At 41.2% G+C, this 21,852-nt stretch overlaps 1 protein-coding gene and 1 long non-coding RNA gene across 10 annotated transcripts in view; one reads left to right on the forward strand and one right to left on the reverse strand.

Moving 5' to 3' along the window:
• The window catches only part of SMG7 (SMG7 nonsense mediated mRNA decay factor), a 91,475-nt gene extending 75,004 nt beyond the window's left edge, over window positions 1-16,471 (reverse strand). For 3 of the 9 annotated variants that reach the window (XM_006942751.4, XM_006942752.5, XM_006942748.4), the window contains exon 1: window positions 16,323-16,471. Coding sequence is in view for 1 of the 9 variants with exons in the window: in XM_006942749.4 (XP_006942811.2) it covers window positions 16,323-16,351 (29 nt within the window). In the remaining 8 variants the exon portion in view is untranslated. The remainder of the gene's footprint in view (window positions 1-16,322) is intronic. The other 6 variants (XM_006942749.4, XM_045049094.1, XM_023247826.2 and 3 more) reach the window with 4 other exon arrangements.
• A 164-nt stretch (window positions 16,472-16,635) lies between these two features.
• On the forward strand, window positions 16,636-19,607 carry LOC109495622. The gene is made up of 2 exons (XR_002151160.3): window positions 16,636-18,775; window positions 19,079-19,607. It is a non-coding gene; the product is annotated as an uncharacterized LOC109495622 (long non-coding RNA).
• The last annotated feature ends 2,245 nt before the right edge of the window (window positions 19,608-21,852 follow it).

The following is a 21,852-nucleotide window of genomic DNA, read 5'->3' on the forward strand; positions in this document are numbered from 1 at the left end:
CAGGCTGCCTGCAGATAGAGACCCTTTCCTCTGCTGCCTTATTGCCAGTTACATTCAATACAGTAAATGACAAGAGTTTATTAATACTGCACTGTAGTCAACATCCATGAGCGTATACAATGCCCCCCCCCCGCCCACAGAAAAAGGTTGAAAAGAAGGGGGGTAAGAAGATATTATGAGGGAAGGAGCAAATCATCAAGAAGTATGAATGAGGTATACGAGTGGCCAAAATTACAAGATTTTATAAGAAGTCTACGTCTGCATCTCGTCTGCAGAAGAGAAGAAGCAAAAGGCAGAGGAATCCCTCACTTCACATGAGATTGGGGAGATGTGTAAAATATGGGAAACAGTGCAAAATTTTGTAGAAAAGCACCACCTGAATAAGGCTGTAGCAGTGTGAGTGATGAATCTGTTTAACAACAATGCAATGTCACATTTCTGCAAAATCCTCAAAAGGAGGCAAAAGTGTCACTGGATAGGTTCCTTGTTAAAGTTGCATGAAAAGAAAAAGATTACACTGAGCCAACAAATAGTAGCAATTCCGTTAGTGATAGTGAAAGTCATTACACAATGACCCTCCTCTCTCTTGTCTCCCTCACACCAGCCATGAAGGTTTTCAAAGGTTACGTCCAGGTTAATTTATTTTTCTTTATATTTTGTATTTTCTTTATTATCTTGTATTATATTACAGTATTGTAATGATTTTTATATGAATATTTTTGGGTTGTGGAACAAATCATCTCAGTTTCCATTATTTCTTATGAGGAAATTAGCTTTGATATAAAAGTGCTTTGGCTTACAAGCATGTTTCCAGAACAAATTATGCTTGCAAACCAAGGTTTTACCGTATATTACCTAATAATAAATATATAAATAAAACAAAAATAAAATAAAAACAAAATCCTACAATCCTAAGCAAGTAACAACATAAAACTATAGAGGTACAGTCCATATGATGCATGGTTAAAGCACTGATTCCGGAGCCTGACTCCTGGCTCAGCTACTTTACACATGACCTTGGGCTAACTATTCTGCTTCTCTGCTCTTCTATAAAATGAAGTCAGTAGTATACCTCTCACAGCGTACTGTGAAGGTCCAGTTAATACACAATGTTTAGAATAGTGTCTGGCACAAAATAAAATTGTTGGCTTAGTCTTATTAATCATGTCAAATGCACAAACCAGCGGCCTTTCTCCGTAAGTTACCACACCTCATGGCTACTCTACGCAAGCTTCCATGTCAGAACTGAAAAAAGCCAAAAAGTTATGTTAGCACTGCCAAGTTACAGGTGACTGAAAGCTCATCGAGGACCCATGTGGCAGAGGGTCGAGAGCATAAATATTAAGAAGCCATTCAAACAATAAACAGATCAAATGATTCCTAAAAACATTCTTAATAAAATCATAAAATAACATACCAAAACAATTTAAAATAAAGGATATTAACTCAAGACTCCCTATCAAAGTTTCACAAAGATTTATATTAAAGGGTATACTTGTATGGCCACAAAAATCAGAACATCTGCCAAATACAACACAAAAACAAGTAAATCCTCACACAAGAGAAAGCAATTCCCTGTTAGCATTAAAAATGAGAGAAAATTACTCATGGTTTTGAGTGCTGTCAACACTTGTAGCTTCATACCAGTTGCCAGAAAGAGTGGAAAGACTGTCATTTCACATGTGAAGAAACAGTGGAGGTAACAACTAGAAGAGCAGAAAACTTGAAAGGTATTTTATTAGTTCGGTATCACACCGTCTCCCTTTCAAGCACACTTTACAGGGCTCGGCCCGGCTGCAACTCCTAGCTTCTAAACTGTTCTCTCATTTTCATCTTACCTCACTTGGGAAAGTGGGGATGTAAACTAATTAACATAAAGAAAGAAATTACGTCCACATCTGGATCTAAACCCAAAGAAAAGTAACTCCCCTCTTATCAAAAAAAGCACCTATTTTTTTTTTTAAGTTTTTATTTATTTTTGACAGAGAGGCTGAGCATGGGTGGGGAAGGGGCAGAGAGGGGAAGACACAGAATCTGAAGCAGGCTCCAGGATCTGAGCTGTCAGCAGAGCCCGATGCAGGGCTCGAACTCACAGACCGAACTCACAGACCGCAAGATTATGACCTAAGCTGAAATCGGACACTTAACCAACAGAGCCACCCTGGCGCCCCTCACAGTGCTACTTTTAAAAGGAAAGTAACGCTTCAATAAAGTAAATCCCATGAGATAACCATTTTCCATATAAAGAACCCAGTATAACCCAATATTTCTAAATTTATTTTGCCTTGGAAATATTGAGAATCCTAATACCTATGAAGTTCCCAGAGAATTCATGTTCAGTGGAATACACTCTGGAAACAATAGAGGATTGGACAGATTTGCCCTTGTGTAATACAAATAAATACATCAAAGAGTCTGTTTCAAAAAAAAAAAAAAGTGAGATGCATGAGACCTTCAGTACTGGTGAGGATGTACTATGTATTACGAGTTCCCTTTTGTTGCTGTAACAGATTACCACAAATGTGGTGGATTTAAAATGACACAAAACATCTTACAGGTCTGAAAGTCAGAAGCCTAAGTGGGTCCAAGTAAGCTAAAAACCAAGGTGTCAAGCACAGCTGTGTTGCTTTCTGGAGGCTCCATGATTCTGCCTTTACCTGGTTCTCAAGCTGCCGGTATTCCTTGGCTTGTGACCCCTTCCATTCCAGCAGAATGCTATCTCTATCTTCTATCTCCTTCTTCCATACTTAAAAAGATCCTTGTGATTACATTGGTCCTACCAAATAAACCATGATAATCTCTTCATTTTAAACTTAGCTGATTAGCAACTTAATTCCCCCTTGCCAAGTAACAGAATATATTTACAGGTTCCGGGGATAAGGATGTAGACATATTGTAGGGAGTTGGGGGTGCTATTCTGCCCACTACACCTAATAAAGTATTTTTAAATGGGCACTCCCTGTCACTCAGGATGGCATAAGTGTACACAAGGATATGGGTGTACAAGGATGTTCACTGTAGCAACTTTTTAAAATAATAAAATACTGGAAATAACACAAATCTTCAGTTAGGAAATCAGTTTAGAAAACTATGGTATTTCCATACAAAACAGTATGCTGATGTTTCCAATGATGCTGTAGATATATAATTATAAACATGTCTTTAATAAAATGTTAAGTGAAAAAAAGCCAGATTACAAACCCAGATAATATAGCCCAATCCCAGTTATTAAAGAATATGCATGTGTACAAATATACAAGTATGTGAATATGTTACTTTACACATAAAAAAATAACTGGAAAGTGACACAACCCTGGATGGTAGAGAAACCATAAATTTCTGTGTGCCTGGAACAGTCCAGATTTATGCCTATTGTCCCAGATTTGATTTGCACTTTCTTGCATGATCATGATGATCATTCTTACAATTTTCTGGGGTTTGTTATGTTCTATTTCAAACAAGTATGTATTACTTTTCTGGATGCCAAAAGTGGCAAAAATCACATCTATATTAGCACTTGAAATTTTAAAAAATTAAAGTAACTTAAGAAATATGCTTTTTAATATATGAATTTGCAACTCAGTAGTTGTGAGCCATCTAAATTACATACAACATTTGACAGCATTAATGGCAAACACAGATACCAAAAGGGAAACTTTTCATTTTTAAGAGCACTGCCCAAGTATGTGCAGTGGACAAAGAGGAAGCAGACTAGGCCAACTGCAACTCTGCCACTAATTAGGTAACATAAGTCTTGTTTTCCTTCTCTACAATATGCCAATTGAATTATACAAAGTTACTGTACACAAAGGCTTAAGAAGATAATTATATAAAAGTATTTTGAGAAGTATAAAGCACTAATAAAATGTAAGACAGTACCCTTGAGGAATAAAGTAGCCCACTTCACAGTAAAAGATCACTCAACCCACTCTATAGCCATTTAAGGCACAAAGAGCCTAAATGGCTCTTTACTATGTTGTTTTATATACACATCTTCTCATGTAATTCTCCCAAGAATTCTATCATTGTCATTTTATAGAAAGGAAAATACAAAATGGAAAACTAAAACTAGACAGGTTCAAGGTTACATTGCCATGCACAGCAGAGCTGGCATCTGAACTCAGGACAATCTAAACACAAATTGGGCCAGTCTTAATCCAAAGGCCTTGCTCATTCAACTTCCTACACCACCCCGCTTTCTTAGGAAACCAAAAGACCCTTGAGTAGGAGTTACAAACAACTTAAGCAATAAATTTTTTTAATTAATTTATTCACATTTTTTTTCCTTTCCTATTATAAACCAGAATTTATGACCAGTATGCCTTAACATTTGAGTTATGCTTCCTTCTTAAAATGTTCTGACCCTTTTCCATTAAAAAACAAATCAAAGCAGAGGTGCCTGGGTGGCTCAGTCACTTGAGCGTCTGACTCTTGGTATTGGCTAAGGTCATGAGATTGAGCCCCCGCATCTCTCTCCCTCTCTCTCAAAATAAATAATATTAAACAAAAAAACAAAAGTATTTCAGGCAAATAGTATTATTTTAATTATTTAAAATAAGCAGAGTTTGAGAAAAACGTATTTTACAGAAGTTAGATATTAAAATACAAAAATTTTGCTTTAAAATATCTCACACAAACTAGGGGTGCCTGGGTGGCACAGGTGATTAAGCGTCCACTCTTGATCTCGCCTCGGGTCATGATCTCACAGTTTCCGGAGTTTGAGCCCTACATCAGGCTCTGTGCTGAGAGCACAGAACCTGCTTGGGATTCTCTCTCTCCTCTCTCTCTCTCTCTCTCTCTCTGTCCCTCTCCCACTTGTGCTTTCTTGTGCTCTCAAAATAAATAAACATTAAAAAATAAAGGGGCGCCTGGGTGGCGCAGTCGGTTAAGCATCCGGCTTCAGCCAGGTCACGACCTCGCGGTCCGTGAGTTCAAGCCCCGCATCAGGCTCTGGGCTGATGGCTCAGAGCCTGGAGCCTGTTTCCGATTCTGTGTCTCCCTCTCTCTCTGCCCCTCCCCCGTTCATGCTCTGTCTCTCTCTGTCCCAAAAATAAATAAACATTGAAAAAAAATTTTTTTTTTAAAAAATAATAAAATAAAATAAATATCTTACACAAACTATAAGTATGCACATGCACAAAATTTTGTAGATGCCCTTTTTATATTCAAATTCATCCTATAGTGGTTCTCTGAACACGATGCTTTTTATTTTTTCCCACCAGCAATAAAAAAATTGTCAAGTAAGGGGTACCTGGGTGTCTGAGTCTCAGTTGAGTGTCCGACTTCAGCTCAAGTCACGATCTCATGATTCATGAGTTTAAGCCCCATGATGGGCTTGCTGCTGTCGGCACAGAGTCTGCTTCAGATCTTCTGTCTCCCTCTCTCTCTCTTCCCCTCTCCCCTCTCAAAAATAAACATTAAAAATATTTTTTTCAAGGAAGCAAACATTTTTTTTTTTTTTAATTAAATATTTTTGAGAGAGTGAGTGAGTGTGAGCAGGGAAGGGGCAAAGAGAGAGGGAGACACAGAACCCAAGGTAGGCTCCAGGCTCCAAGCTATCAGCACAGAGCCCGACGCAGAGCCCCACGTGAGGCTCAAACTCACTAACTGCGAGATCATGACCTGAGAGCCAAAGCCGGATGCTTAACCGACTTGACCCACCCAGTTGCCCCAAGTAAGCAAATACTTTAACTCAGTTCTTCTTTGAATATCATCTTCCAATTGCATTTTACTTTGATTATCTTTCTACCTATATCTCATCAATGCACAGTATCTCACCTAATAAAAAACTAGGCAATAATTCATGACCTAAGAGACAGTACTAATAAAACACATTCTAATTCGCTCTATCCCAACTAACAGCACTGAAATACTAGGCTTCTGGGAAAAGCAGGGAATGAAAAAGCATTCAACTTATGTGTTCAGTAAACCCATGGAGTTTTAGGAAATAAACTGAGGATATTAACACATTAAATATAGCAGCTTTTTAAATATAATAGATTTTAGAATCCTGCTTCTCACTTAAGACACTACAGAAAGAAAAACGCCAGCCTAAACCGTGAGAATAAAATGTTAATCATCAAAAAATGGTCTCTAATGTTTTGTTTTCCCCCCCTAACATTCTTTCTTCCCTCACCTCCACCTCTATTCCATGTCTAGATTCAAGACGTGAAGATTCTAGAAAGCAAGTCCTAGCAACCCAGTTATTTTCAGAATTACATATATTCACTAAAACTCTCATCTCTTACAAAACTCCAAAAAACTAATTTTTGCGAATAACTCCAAATAACTAATTTTTAACTAATTATTCCCATAAGATTAATGACCAGATTTGTTGAAAAAAGAACCTTAGACTCCCAAACAAAAAGCTGAATGAGACAGGGTTAATAAAAATCTCTTTAACTTCTACACCATACCCTGAGTGGCAGTCTAATCTGATCACGATGTGTACATCAACCAAACTCTCAAACATTCCTAACACCAAACTTTTTAGAGTTCCTCAAACATACTGCTCCCAGGCATTTATTTACTCGTTTTGTTCCTCTGCCCGCTATATCCTTCCCTTCTCTCTTCACCTCATTAATCCTACTCATCCTTTAAGACTGAGCTCAGAGATTCAACTCTGGAAGCTTTCTCTTAACTCCCCAGGCAATAAAAGTTCCTCAGTGTACTCTAGCACCCTTGAAAACATTTAACATAGAATTTACCACACTATATTGAAGTATCTGTGTAACACCCATCTCCTCCAGGAAACAATTATCCTAAGGAACAAAAACCAGTTCATTCGTTCTTCATTCTCAGAGCCTAGCACTGGCATTTGTAAGTATTCCATAAATGTTTGGCAAAAAAAAAAAAAAAAAAAAGCATGAAAACCTTATTGAACACCCATTATGGTACACTGTGTACTTACAAATGTTGAGACATGGGGCTCCTGGGTGGCTCAGTCAGTTAAGCGTCCGACTTCAGCTCAGGTCATGATCTCACGTCATGGGTTTGAGCCCCATGTCAGGCTCTGTGCTGACAACTCAGAGCCTGAAGCCTGCTTCAGATTCTGTGTCTCCCTCTCTCTTTCTGCCCCTTTCCCATTCACACTCTCTTTCTCTCAAAAATAAATATTGAAAAAAAAAATTTTTTAAATGCTGAGACATGGTCTCTGTCATAGTCTAGCTGCAAAGATAATTCATTTCTATTAAAAAAGAGATAATTAGAAATTTAAGAAATTATACATACCAAATGACTAAGAGACAGGAAATACTACAAAGTTCAAGAATGCAGAAATCACCAGAACACAGAAGTCTTCAGAGAAGGTGAAGCTTAAGTTAAGATAGTACAGGACGGTACTTTCTACCGGGAAAATGGCGTAGGAAAAGAGATTAAAGCAGGAATGGATAAACCATCTTTAGAAGCCAATGAGGAGATTACTCTGGCTAGCATAGTTGGTTCTTAGGAAAACATAACAAGATATCATTTGGCAGAGGTAGATGAGGGCCATTTTATGGAAGACCCAGAATGCCAGACTAAGGAGCTTAGGCAAGGAAAAGCAACATACAAATGCTTTGCAGGAAGCCTAATATAAAAGCAGTGCAATAGATTAACTGGCAGGGGGACAGGTGAGGAATGTGAAAGAGAACCAGAATCTGCCAAACATGTACAAACTTTCATTATTTTAACACTGACAGCAATTTTATGAGATCAGTATTCCATTTTAATGAGAAAGAAATCAAGACTCAGAGATGTTAGTGGACAATGTTTAAAAACCCAAAGTCAGTGCTTTCTTTTTGCTACCTGTGAGAATTGTAGGCAAGGTATCAGTTGGAAGACTATTTCAACAGTACGTGCATAAAGTCGACAGTGCCAGACATAAAAAGAAGAGACAGCAGGAAGACAGCATTTCCCAGAGCAGTTTATGTGTGGAACAGTCTGAAGACACTGGAGAACTGAAACATGACTGCGAGATTTTAAACCTGATGGGAGGATGCAAAGTGGCAGCACTAATGCCGAAAATGAGGAAACACGCAGGACACGGTGAGAAGAGAAGGGTAAGGGTTACGAGTTTACCTTTAAGAGAGTGGAGTTCGCTATGACAGAAAGACTTCTAAAATGAGGAATGTCCAGAAGGCAGAGATGCAAAATTATCAGATTAAGTTTTCAGGCATTGTTATCCACAGCTAAAGCTTACATAGTGTTTACTATGCGCCTGAACCATACCAAGTACTTTGCCAGTTAACTCACTTGATCTTTATAACTTTATGAGATAAATACTATTACTATCACCATTTTTCAGATCTGGAACCCGAGGCACAGAAAGCTTAAGGATCTTGTCCAAGGTAACGCAGTCTGTAAGTGGTAGAGCTGTTGATCTGAACCCAAACAGTTCTGCCCCAGAGACCATGCTCCAAACTACTATACTCAACTGTACTTTGTTATTATTGTATTATTGTATTATTTTATGCTTATGCTCATTTCATTAAATAGCTTATAAACTCTCTGAATGGTAGACATGATATCTTATACCAGTGTGCCTCCCTAGGATCTAACACAATTATTTATACTAAACAGATTTTAAATAATGATGATGTGGTGACAGGAGTGGATGTGGTATCTGCAGAAAAGAAACGCTGAAAGAAGAGAAAAAAAGAGGAATAGGGCTATGCCATTTCTTTTTGCCAGATTGGGCAAGGCTGACCAGGAAAACAAAATAAAATAAAAGGCAAGATATTCAGAATCATAGAATCCCAGTGCTAACAACAGACTTCAAGAACTTTCCATAAGGCCCCTGTGTATATATCATAGCATCTATGAACTATGTGATAGTTGTGGGCCTGGTAAAATTACTTGACAACAGATTCTCTTTTTATCTCCCAGGACCTGGGGTATCTACCTTGGCCAAAAACTGGATGTTTACTTGTGGGAGGGATGGATGGATGTGTATGAGAGGGACACAGAGAGACAGAGAAAAACGGCAACAAAATTGTCAGTATTAAGTGAGAAAGAAAGGGAGCCTGGGTGGCTCAGTCGGTTAAGCGTCTGACTCCTGATTTTGGCTCAGGTCATGAACTCAAGGCTCTTGAGATCAAGCCCTGCATCAGGCTCAAGCCTGCTTGGAATTCTCCCTCTGCCCCTCCCCTGCTTGTGCATGTGTGTTCTCTCTCAAAATAAATAAACACACTTTAAAAATAATTGGGGGGAGGGGGCACCTGGGTGGCTCAGTCGGTTAAGCATCTGACTTCGGCTCAGGTCACGATCTCATGATTCATGAGATCAAGCCTCATGTCAGGCTCTGCGTTGACCCTGCAGAGCCTGCTTGAGATTTTCTATCCATCTCTCTCTGCCCCTCCTTTACTCATGCTCACCCTCTCTCTCAAAATAAATAAATAAACTATTAAAAATTATTTGGAGTAAAGAAGCTATGAGATGTTCCTCCTGCCTGAAATGTCAATTTTCCTAATATCAACTTTTAAAAGTCTCGTCCATCTTTCAAAACCTAGATCAAATCTCATCTCCAAGATACCTTCCTGACCCCACCTCCACCTCTGCTGGAATAAAGTTCTCCCCTATACTTAATTACACAGTACCTCTTTCTCCATCCTAGCACTTTGCAGTTTATCTGCTATTATAGTTACTTAAATGCCTTTTTCCAGTATCTTTGAGTTCCCACAGGCAAAGCTCCTATAATTGTGCTCTGCCAATAAAATAAAAGACTTTAAAAATACATTTCAAGTAAGTACAAGTGTTTTTATTTTGAGAGAGAGAAAGAATGAGTCGGAGAGGGGCAGAGAGAAACCCAAGCAGGCTCTGCACTGTCAGCATGAGCCCAATGCAGGGCCAGAACCCACAAACCATGAGATCAAGACGTGAGCAAAGTCGGATGCTTAACCAACTGAGCCACCCAGGCACCCAATATGTACAAGTTTTTAAAAGTATGGTCCAAACATGGTAACTGGCCTATTACACCTAAAAGAAAAAAGTTCAGGGAAGCCTAAGAAGTAATCTATGGCTTGAAGAAGGAGAAAACAAGAAAATGAATTGATGCTGTGCATATTAGATATATCCCTCCTATGTGTATTTTCTAAATCAGTGGTTCTCAGCTGGGAGAGGATATGCACTCAGAGGGAACATCTGACAACGTGTGGGAACATTTCCGGTTGTCACAAATGGGGGTGAATGATACTGGGATCCAGTGGGTAAAGGCCAAGTATGCTACGAAACATCCTATGATGCAGAGGACTAATCCCCACAACAAAGAATTGTCTGACCCAAAATGTCTGTGAAGTGCCATGGTTAGGAAACCTGTTCCAAATGAAGCAAAGAAAACAACTAAAACAAAATTGTTACTAGTCTACTAGTAGTCTAGTCTACTTGAGCCTAGTCTACTTGAGACTCCTAAAATTTTCTTAAACAATTTCTTAAACATCTACTCTTCCCACTGACTACAAAATGGGTCTAAGGGACAGTGAAAACAACCCTCCTAAGGAGCTCCACTTACGTGTTAACAAGAAAGGAGTTGGTTACAAGTTCTCACTTACCATGGGACATGTTTGCCAAAGCTCCATCCCTGCATATTCCTGTAACTGCTGATTAGCCCCCCTTAGTTACAATCTCCTAGACCATTGATAAATCTATCCACAACAATTCAACAACTAAAATGCAGCTTGATTACAAAACTTAAATGACAACGTATGACCATCTGCCAAAATACCCACATACAGATATATGACTAATCGACTATCCAAAACACATATGCTTAATAATCTATTCTCTGAACAAGATCAATCAGGAAAACAAACCCACTTGAATTTTCAGGTGCTCATTCGCATCACTCATCTCTAATCCATGCTAGCCAGGGTTAGACACGTAGTTGGAGGCTGCAAACAATATTTCTCCACTGTAAAACAAACTAGCCCTTTTAAAGTCTGAACCACCCTCCACCCCAAAACTGCCTCAAGAGAAACTTGCTACACTAGTGAACAGCATCTTAAAAGACAAACAAAACAAAAACTCAGCAATTGCTTCGTCTTCCATGAAGGTACAACATAGCAGCTGTTAGAAAGCAATGAAACATAGTCTAGGACAGGAAGTATACATTTTGAATCCAACTGAAACCGCAAGGGAAGCAGAAATTAACTGTCAAAACAATTTAGCCACTCAACATTCAAGCAGGTAAAATGCCATTAACACCATTGTAATAAAAAAGACAGTTATACGCCTCAAGAGAGAGCAATTTTTTTCCAACAATTTTACCATGTTTGGTAAATCAGCCATGTTTTGGCTGGTAAATGTGGCTGATTTTCTGGGACCAGAGCTATTTTATTTTAAGTCACATGCAGGGAAAACATGAATGGGTATGTGGCAGGGGAAGACTTGTTGACCATGTGAATTAGGATCAGCATGTGCTATAGGATTTCTTGAAGCTTCCAGAGACAGTGAATACCCAGCCCAGAATTACCAGAATCTTCCAGAACCTACTCAGTACACATATTCCTCCCAAACTGCTCCCACTAACTTCCCTGCTCTTCTCCCCAGGCTAGGATAAGGCTCTGCTTGCTCCTTTATCTCCACCTTTTTTATCTCCCTATGTCCCAGGATTTACTGTGACACATTTTATCTTAACATATTGGATTATTTTAATTAGTACTTAAAATTTTTTAACTTATTTTATTTATTTTGAGAGAGAGGCGGACAGAAAATCCCAAGCAGGCTCCACACTGTCAGCCCAGAGCCCAATGTGGGGCTCGAACTCCCAAAACATGAGATCATGACCTGAGCTGAAATCAGGAGTCGAAGGTCAATCAACTGAGCCACGCAGGTGCCCCTGAATTTTAATTAGTACTTAAATGACAACCCTTTTTCTGTTGTCTCAGAAAACCACCTTGTGTCTGTTACATTATTTCTATCTCTGGCAACAAAGTTTCTGGCAAAGTGTGCCAGGGGAATGCAGCCTCTTTGCTAATAGAAGGACCATGCAAAAAAAAAAAAAAAAAAAAAAATTCTAACAAAGTAGACAATTTGTAGATGTTTCTTGTAAAGTGGTCTAATACCAGGGATCAACTTTAAGTGGATCTCCCTGGCAAACCTACAGCATAGAAAGAAAAAAAAAAAAAAAAAAGACAAAAATAGGCAAGGAAGGAAGGGAAGAGGTGGAGGGAGTACAGTGACAGAAGCAGATGTTGTTCAATATCACCTATGCCACCTTTTATAATAGGATTTGACCTGTTTGGCTGGTATTCCCTCTGGCTATGATTATTCTACTTTCTCGACTTCCCAAACAACTTTGATGATGTCTTCCCTGTCTGGTACTTCAATACTTTCCCTATCTCTGCATTTCCAATTTTGATATGTTAATTTCCGTATTTCTATCCTTTAAAATACTATTCTTTTAAAGCATGATCTCCATCACCTACTATCTCATCCATGGATTATCTTTACCCTTCTTCCACCCTTATTAGATGGACAATATTCAAAATTCCATTTTCTTTCACTCAACAGAGGTGTCAAAGTCTTTAAAATCTTTCTATTTTGCCATAAATCGAGAAAAGACTGAATTTTTCTTCGAGAAATAAATTTCCAATCATATTCTTTGTAGAACCTTATTTTAAGACCAGTTCTTATTTTTATAAAATGCAGAAAAGTACTCTTAATTTATTCACTTAGGAATCTTGTCAATCTGCTATTTCAAAAAAAAAAAAATGACACTGCTTTAAAAAAAAATTTTTTCTTCCAACAACAAAAAATTTCCTCACAACATCACCTTCTTTCCCAAACAGAAGATAGGTTTTCTTTCCTATCATCTCTGCTCTATTTCTGCAACTCAAGACTAATTCAGCCCCCTTGATTTTGAACTCTCTATCTTCGTCTTACTGATGCTTCTTAGCCTCATATCCTCCTATCTCACTCTTCTGAAACAGCCATCTTACTCCCCGGTTGGCCACCAACAATGCACCATTTCAATGCCAGACACCCCAGCTCATTTACTCCAGCAAATGAATCTAGCTGATACAAAGCTAATTTTCATCTCCATGAGGAAAGATCTATAGCTATGCAGTTTAAAAATTGCCCAGTCATGGTCTTATACCACTGAGAAAGGTAGGCAACAAAATTCTCCCTAAAGTCAAGGGTCACAAAGAATAACTGTCATACCCCCAACCACACTTGTTCAGCAGTATCTAACATCCTCCCCAAGTTGTCTAAAAACTAAAAGGTTTGGTTTCCAGCAAAGAAAAGAAAGTGAACATGATGTTTCCCTGAAGACAGTCTCTAGCCGCCTCACAGCAGACTTTAAATGGAATGATTATCCAAAGAAGAAAAAGAGGGAAATTTGGGCTGGTGTAAGTCTTTATTACCCTATCCCCTCTAAGTCCCAGACAACCGTTAGCCCTAAGATTTGCTTTATTTACTTAGAACAGACGTGCAAGACTGAGAAAACACTGGTGCCTGTTCAGTTTTGCTTATTCAACTTTAGCGGTAAAATATAAGTTATTCAAACAGTGTTCCTTCTTATTCTTTTCTCCCTTCTTCAAAGAACTAAACTCATCTCAAGTTGTCTACCACTGATTTCACAACCTAAAGATAAGTCTTCCCTGCCATGATAATTTACAAAATATAAAACACATTAACAGAGAAGCCTCTCAAAACCATCTGATCTTCCCATTAAAATGATCACCTCTCTCCCCGTCTGCTTTTACCTTTCTACTCTGCCGCCTTATTTCTGGTCCTAACTGCCCACTATTACACTACACAGATTCATCTTCCTAATCCTATCTATGAGCATGTGAATGCTCTTCTCAACAAATCATCTCAGATTCTCCATGATCCATCCATTTTAACTATTAACTACAGATCACAATTCAAGACCCTCTCAAATACAGGCACCTTATTAAATAGGCTCTCCTTGATCACCCTGTCTATATAAAAGAAGATATCCGTATCTTGCTTTTTCCTTCTAGTTCTTGTCACCACCTGACATAGTTATCTGTTCATGTTTACCGATTGCCTAATTCTACCAGAATATACCTTCCTATGTTTACTCTTTCATTCACCGTTGTATCCTCAGTGCCTAGAGGAGTGACTGGCATATCGTAAGCTCTCAATACATATTTGTGGTAAGAATGGATAAACCCAGACATGTCACACAGTATGGCTGATACAGAGTCCGAAGAGCTACATGTGAGTTACAGAGCCTCCGCGTTCCAGCTATATGGTCCTCAACAATTTTGACTTCATTATGCTATCTATACTTTCTTCATTTGTGGAAGGAAGGGATCAAACTTAATCTATAAAAAAGTCTATTAAAAGTTTTCCCAGCTGCATCACCCTATATTCTTGTTTAACTAGTCTGAATACCTTCCCCAGCTCCCATACTCCCTTATCTGAGTATTCTGCTCAGTTTCCTTCCGTTTGGATTCTGTTCTCAGTCCACACCTGTCAGAATACTGCTTATACTTAAGGTCCATTTCCATTTTCTCCTTGAAACCTAACAAACTGTAAACTCTGTAAGAAGAGGGTGGAGTTCTTTTCTCAGCAGTTGGTACAATACCTCCCATATAGGTGATCAACAAAATGACTGATGAATCATGAGTGTATGAACGAGCAAATGAACAGAGGAAGCTTTTCCTGGTTCCCCCCAATTGCTTAAATAATCTCGTGTCTTTGAACTCTTAATGACACTGGCATCTTTTATGATACTTGCCTTATTTTACTCCATGCTATTATTAATAATAACTGCAAATTCCTTAAAATTAAGTACTGTCCTGATGGTTTCCACATCCGTCTACAACATCTACCATAGATCTTTCTCACAGTTATATTTATTAAGTTTATCTGACATGTTAAACAATACAAGGATAAGAGTGGAGAAAGAGGACTGTAATATTACAGATATCGTTCCAACTACCCAAAGTCAGTCATTGGGCACACATGTTGTGCGCACCCTGTCTGTTAAACTCAGGCATTCAACCACAATTCAAAGATCTCATCATTCTCTCCTTTCCACACTCTGCTCAAAGAAACTATTACTACTTTCATAAGTACAACAGCCACCTTCCTGTATCACTACCTACCTTCTCTTGTAATATGTGTTTAGGAAGCCAATCACACAACAATATTTTCACTAAACAGCTAAAGCGATTTTTCTGCTCATTTCAGACTTCTACCCCAACCAAGTCCCTCTTCTACAAGGTATGAAACCATTTTTTTAAACATCTTCCCATTAGCCTGCCTTTCTTAGTTCTGCTCCCAAAGGACAAAAAGGATCCGTTTTAAGGTCTTCCTTCCCCTTTTCTAAGAAGTAGCAACTCTCCAATTATTTTCAGACTCTAACCACCTTGTTTTTCTCTATCATCAAAATTTTGATCCTCTTTTACCTCTATGTCCAAGCTCCTATTCTGCTTCCATGGAACCTTCCTGGCTGCTGGTGTCTTTCCATTCAATATGCTCTCACTAGCGTGTACTTGGTTGCAATGCATCTATCTTCCCCTTCCTAAAATGTTTATCAGTCGCTCCCTTCACACCACCCCAGACACCCATCACATACTCTCACACACTCTGTACCCATGCGTCAGTCTACCTCCGACATACAAGTTCCTTACAACACTCTTAACGAACGCACACAACTCTCAGTATGGTATCATCTGACTACACTAATTCTAACTCAGTTTCTTCTGGGGAACCCAACCCCGTCCATAGTACCTCCCTCTTTCCTCACTTCCTCATCCATTCCCCCTCTTTATGCTCCCACCCCCACCCCGCCAACTAACTACAGATGACATTATTCTTCAGTACTTCCAACCCGAGTATAAAGAACAAACTCGGGTTTCCAGAGGTCTCTCTCCCTCTCCGCACTCCCTCCACCACCACCCCAGGTGTGCGGACTTCCACCTCGTCCTCTCCCCAAGCAACGCTCCAGCCAATCCCACACCACACAGCGTTACCCCCGCCACCAGGATCAGACTCCACACCCACCTCCACTCGGGGTCGCCGCTGCCCCCGCCCCCGCCCCCGCCCCCGCCTCGCCTGCGAGCCCGCGACCCCGAGGGCGCGCGCGCACACACATTCTCACGCTTTCCTAACCTCCTTCCCGGCACCGGGACGAGCTGGCTACGCTGGAACTCAGCCCGGCCCGCGGGGGCTAGGCACTCGTGAGTGTGCCCGCCCCGCCCCCTCCCGCGGATCCCCGAGGATCCCCTCGCAACCCCCGCCTCCCCGCCGGGGAAGGAGAGGACACAGCAACTCCCCCGCCGCGCCGACACACCACCTCTGTGTCTGTTGCTCCCTGCCCGAACCTTCAACCCGCTCCCCCCACGTACGGGGCCGACCTCTGCACTCACCGGAGATACTGCGCGCTCTGCAGGCTCATCCTCCGCCGCCGCGTCTTCCCGCGAAGCCTCTGTGGGTCTCTCAGGCTCCTCGAAGCGGCCCCGCGGCACCGCGGGTGCTGGCGGCCGCCGCCATCTTCCTCTCCTCCGGCTCCTCCTCGCTCCGCGGGCGGGGGGGGGGGGGAGTTGAGTGAGGCGAGGGGGAGGGAGCGGGGAAAGCTGCTCTCGCTGCTGCTCCGGCCCGTGGGGCGCAGGGACACTCCGACCCGGGAGGGGGGAAGGGGAGGGAGAAGGGAAGGGGGCGGGGAAAGAGGAAGAAGCAGAGGAAGGAAGTGGGGGGTGTCCTTCTCGCGAGATTTCAGTGGCGCCCGTCCCCCCGGGTGACTTCTCCCTCCCTGTAGCGCTCCTTCTTGGGATCCGCTAGCGGTGAGGTCCCTGTGCGGCTGCTGAGCGGGCGGCTGGAGGCGCTTGGCGGCTTCCGGCCAACCCACTCCTCTCCCGCGCGAGGGGGTAACCCCGGCCTCACCAGGAACATCGAGCCCAAATCAACCAGGAGTTACACTCAAAGTCTTCCCCCGTCTTTCCACTCCACCCGATTTCTCTTTTCCTTTTTCCACTCCTCCACTCTTTCCTACCGGAAACGCTACCCTTTCTTCCTACAGTTCCGCCCGCCAGTCCCTCAACTCTAGTCTTCCCTCGCGCCCGGGAGTGTGACGCTAAGAACCCCCTCCCCCTGTCTGCGGCCCCTCCCCCTGCACCCCAGGAGGCTGTTGGAGGGGATGGGGTGGAGCCCAGGGAGGAAGAGAAAGGAAACCAATCGGATTGGATAAGCAGCTGCCATGGCAACTGGAGGCTGTGATTGTATTGTCATAGTAACCAATGTGTGCGGACTGGGTGACCCTCCCTTGGCGAATGGATTCCCGGGAAAGTGCCCAGGGTTCCCCCTTGGCTTCCCTTCCGTCTAAAGACCTCCCCCAGGTTGGGAATCCGGGTGATCTACTGGGCGGTGAGGTTCATTTCCTCTTCCCTTTCCCCTTCCCGCAACAATGAGGGGGGCCCCAAGGCATTCACCGTGGGCTTTTCCACCCGCCTGCGGGCTGGAACCACCTCCAGTTTCCTCTCAGTGCCGGGCGTGGAGAGGGCCGGGCCTGCGAGGAAGACGCCGGGCCTGAAGGCTAGCGAGCTGCGGACTGGAACGAGGAGGGCGAGGCGGCGGCGCAAAGCTTCGGGCGGGCGAGGGGTTTCCCCAGGACTGCCTCCGGCTCAGAGAGGCGGGATCCCGCCAGGACGGGGTCCCTAAGGGAGGAGAACGGCACACGACGACCCAGATTCCTCTCCTGCCGGGCAGGGACCTCCTTAGACTTTTCCTGGTGGGTCGACCCCTTACGGAAATCCCCCAAAGCTCACCGGATACACACCCTCGGCAACCGAGCCACCTCCTGCCGCGGGGAAGCCAGAGTAAAAGTAGGAACATCCTAGAAGACTAATAAGTGGTTTTCTAGCGTTTAGAGCCAGGGACGTGGTGAGACGCCCTCCCTCTCGGAGGCATTCCCCCAGTGGGGGTCCCACTTGATTGTCGAAGACTTTCCTGTGAGGTCCTCCCTCTGCAGACTTCTCTGATGGGTCCGCTCTGTTTTAGAACTTGTCACTGTATCTTTTGGGTCGGAGAGGGAAACGTTGGGTAAAAATATCGAGAACTTAGATACTGGCACGGTGAAATAGTACAATGAAGAACCTAGATACTGGCGCGAAGTTCCGAGGAAAGGCATTGAGGAAGAGGATTTTCATTCTTAAAACAAATTTTTCTGAAAGTCTATTATGTGTATTTTATGTCAGGTTTGGGGTTAAAAACCTGAAATAAGGAAATGGGGTCAATAATAACATGGAGCGTGAGAAGCAACTGGAGAAATGGTAATTCTAATGTCTTGAAGGACTTATTTGACATTTTACAAATCATTTCGATTCGTATTGTGGAGTCTTCTACGCAGCTGTTTCAAAGTACTTTAGACAGTGCAACTGTATAACCTCCCCCCACCCCCCACCCAACCAGGACTGTAGCCCTTACTAGCGAGTTTAAATCAGGATTTTAATGGGCTGTTTTAGTTTAGCTCGGTTTGAGTAACTGATTCCTGCTGTCTTCCATGCTAGGTGAGGAGGAACTTTCAAGATCCTTCCCTGAGACCACACCCTATTAAAAGACTAGACCAATGTTTTTTTGGAACATCATGTATGCGTTTAGAGAAAATGAAAGTACAGGCCACGCTGAAACAAATCGGAAGAATAGATTATCTTTAACGAAATAGAAACTAACCTATGCCCCTCCTGCCGTCAGCGCCTACTGTGCTGCCGTGTGAGGCATGGTGATTGCAGCTGTACAATGCCCCCTGTGATGCCTCACTGCACCAACGCGCCACCCACTCACGGAAAAGAGAGCCACCTAGTGAAATACTGTTCTCATCTCTGATGTAGGTACTTCCTTTCCGTCAACTCTAGAGCCCAAGGATGGAGATTACTACCACATATTACCTAAAATACCCTACATGTCTTTCCTGAAATGCACTGCTAATCATCACAGTTAACACCTTTTAAGTCTGTGGCTCATAATATCCAGTAAACAGTGTTCGAGCATATGTCATGACACTTCTGATAAGCAATCTAGGAGATTATTACTATCTTCTCATTTTGGAAATAAGAAAACTGGGATCAGTAAGATGAATCCTTTTGTTGTGTTTTCTACAAACATTTACTGAGCATCTATTACTTTTCAGGCTCTGTCCAGGTTACTGTGGCTATCATGGTAAAAGAGGCATTGTCCCTATCTTGGAGAAACCCACCTTCTGGTAGAGATACCAGAGAATGGAGAAGTGATAAGCATGCAAGATGATGGGTGCAGTAATTAAGGTCAGAACAAAGTACCCCAGGTACACAGATGAGGATCAGAAATACAATCTTTGTATTTTACATCAGCTTTCCTAAGAATTTTGTAAGATTCTTCAATAGCTTTACAATGCCCCTACAAACTAGGTAGAATTGCAGCGTTTACGTCTTGTAGGTTGTAAGACACCAATGCCCATCTTGAAAATAACTTTTGAAAATCAATAAAACTCAGAAAAATTATGGCCCAGATATTATACATTGCTGAATGTACATTTTCCAATTTCGTCTCTTTCTACTGCTCTCCATCAAAAGATATGTAGAATATAAGCTTCTGTAATAATAGCTTTTATTCATTTCATTCCCCTGCAGATATAGATTACATCTAAACCAAAAGAAATTAAAGAGAAACTCTTAATCCTACCTGATTTAAGTTTTTCGTTTGTACCGAAGTGATTTTTTCGGAAAGATCAAAAGCTAGCAGACCTGAGTGTGCCTTTCAATTCTTCCCTCTCAGTCTCTAACCTTCGGTTTCTTCCTTGACCAAAATGGAAATAGACTTCCTGTGAACTTTAATGATGATATATGTGACTGAGTATAACTGACATATAACATGAGCACTTGATAAATGTTAATTTTCTTTTTGCTCTCATATTCCTTTATATCAAGCTAAAAGGAATAATTTAGAACTATTGCAGCATAAAGTCATTTTTTTAAATGGTAGCTTCTCTAGTCTTTGTGATACTCATAGGTCTGACCACACACCCAAATTTTTTCTCATTCAGTGCTAAAAGATAGATTTCTTTACCCATGATTCTGATCACAAAGAGAATACAGTATCAGGACATTGTGAGTCAGATTCTAGAGGGTTGAAACTTTTAAATAGCCTTTTGTTGCTAAAAATAGCTTGATATGACTGCATTTTGGCCCAAGTAAACAGTGTCCAGTTTTCAACCACACAGCAAGTACTTCCTGAGAAGCTACTCTTAACATTCCTGCCACATTTACCCAGAGCTTCAGTAACCTGATAATTAATACACAGCAAGCCTCCTCCCTTTTTTATAATAATAGACAATCTCACCTGATCCATGAAACCATAACAAGCACTAATTTATTTTCATCTTTAGCCTACATATTCTGCATGTTTCCAAATCATGTGCATAATTAGGTACTTAATAAATGTGTTTCTATTTTGATGAGTAGAATGACTTAACTACAGCAGTCAAGTACACAATGTATGTAAAGCAGGTCCATGCTGTCTTCAGTACCACACCTCAGACCATGGAACCAAGTGATTCAATCAAAAGAGTGATTCATTCTCTTCAAATAGTGAGTCAGATACAAAATGACATTTCAACTCAGGTCTCCTATTGCTCAAGATTTCATAGACCAAAGGTTAGCAGCCTTTCTCAAACAGTTTGCCAAGTATTTATTTATTCATTCACTCCTTCCAGGGAGTCACGGAGCCTGAAAAACAATCAGGAAGACTTGCAGTCCAAGACCCTAGAGAAAAAACTTGTGGTTTTGGAGGCACTGAGGTACCAGAGAATGGTAGTCAGAGTGCATTCTCCTTCTCCATTCTCCTAATATTGACTTAGGGGAAACTTATTAATCTTCCAGAATTTCTCCCAATTCCCAATTAGAAAATACCTCTGGGAAAGAACCACACCTTAAAATCTTATCTGCTAATTTAATGGACACCAACCATCTGGAGAAGACAAAAAGAAATTCTCCTAGGGAAAATTGAAGAGTATTAAAAAAGAAAACTGAAGTTAGCCTCTTTAGTCTCTTATACTCTATATTGTCCAAAAGCTATAGTGTTCGTGGATGTCTTTACTACTACAAGCACAGTACTTCAGAAGCCATCCTGGTATCCCTAGTTTGACATCAATGTGTTTCATGTCAAAATCTGTTATGTCACCCGGAAGCTGCCATTTTTTTCCTAAAACACTCAACTAAAAGAAAAAAAAAAATCTCTTACTATTTTATGGTCTGTACCTCCTTAATTTCTGTAGGGCAGACTACTATTTTTGAGAACAGAGAATGTGATACAGATATTCTTTGCCATAAATCTGCTCTTCTTCAAAACCGTGGGAAACCACATGTGGCCACACATGTGCGTGTACACATGCACACCTTCTTTTCCCTGTCTTTATTATTTTACCACCTCTATTTGCAGTTCGAGTTAAGATATGATATAGATGGAAAGTAAAGAAACTCAGGATGTCATTTCAAGTCATGCTAAGGATACATGCCCAAGGATTGTTCTGCTTTGCTTAATTACTCTAGGGTCTTTGCCATCTCAGAAAAATTCTACATGTCAGAATCTAGAGAGTTTGCCCCATATTAATAAAAATTCCTACTCTCATTGGATTGCTAGATGTAAGAGCACATTCCAGAACAAATTGAATAGTAAATTAATATATTTTTGTATTCCACATATTTGCCATATTAAGCCTTAAAAATTTTTTTTTTATCTTCTGGCTTAAGTTCTCCATTCGTTTTCCATTACCCTTACAATAAAGTCCTCCATCATTAGGATGACCTACGTGGTCTGGCCCTTGCCTGCCTCTTCTCTGACACTTCCTGGTGTCACCACTCTAGCCACACTGACCTTCTCTCAGGTCTCTCAGTGGGCAGCAGTCTTTTCCACTCAGAGACTTTACAC

Source organism: Felis catus, chromosome F1 (assembly GCF_018350175.1).
Source record: "Felis catus isolate Fca126 chromosome F1, F.catus_Fca126_mat1.0, whole genome shotgun sequence".
Taxonomy (NCBI): domain Eukaryota; kingdom Metazoa; phylum Chordata; class Mammalia; order Carnivora; family Felidae; genus Felis; species Felis catus.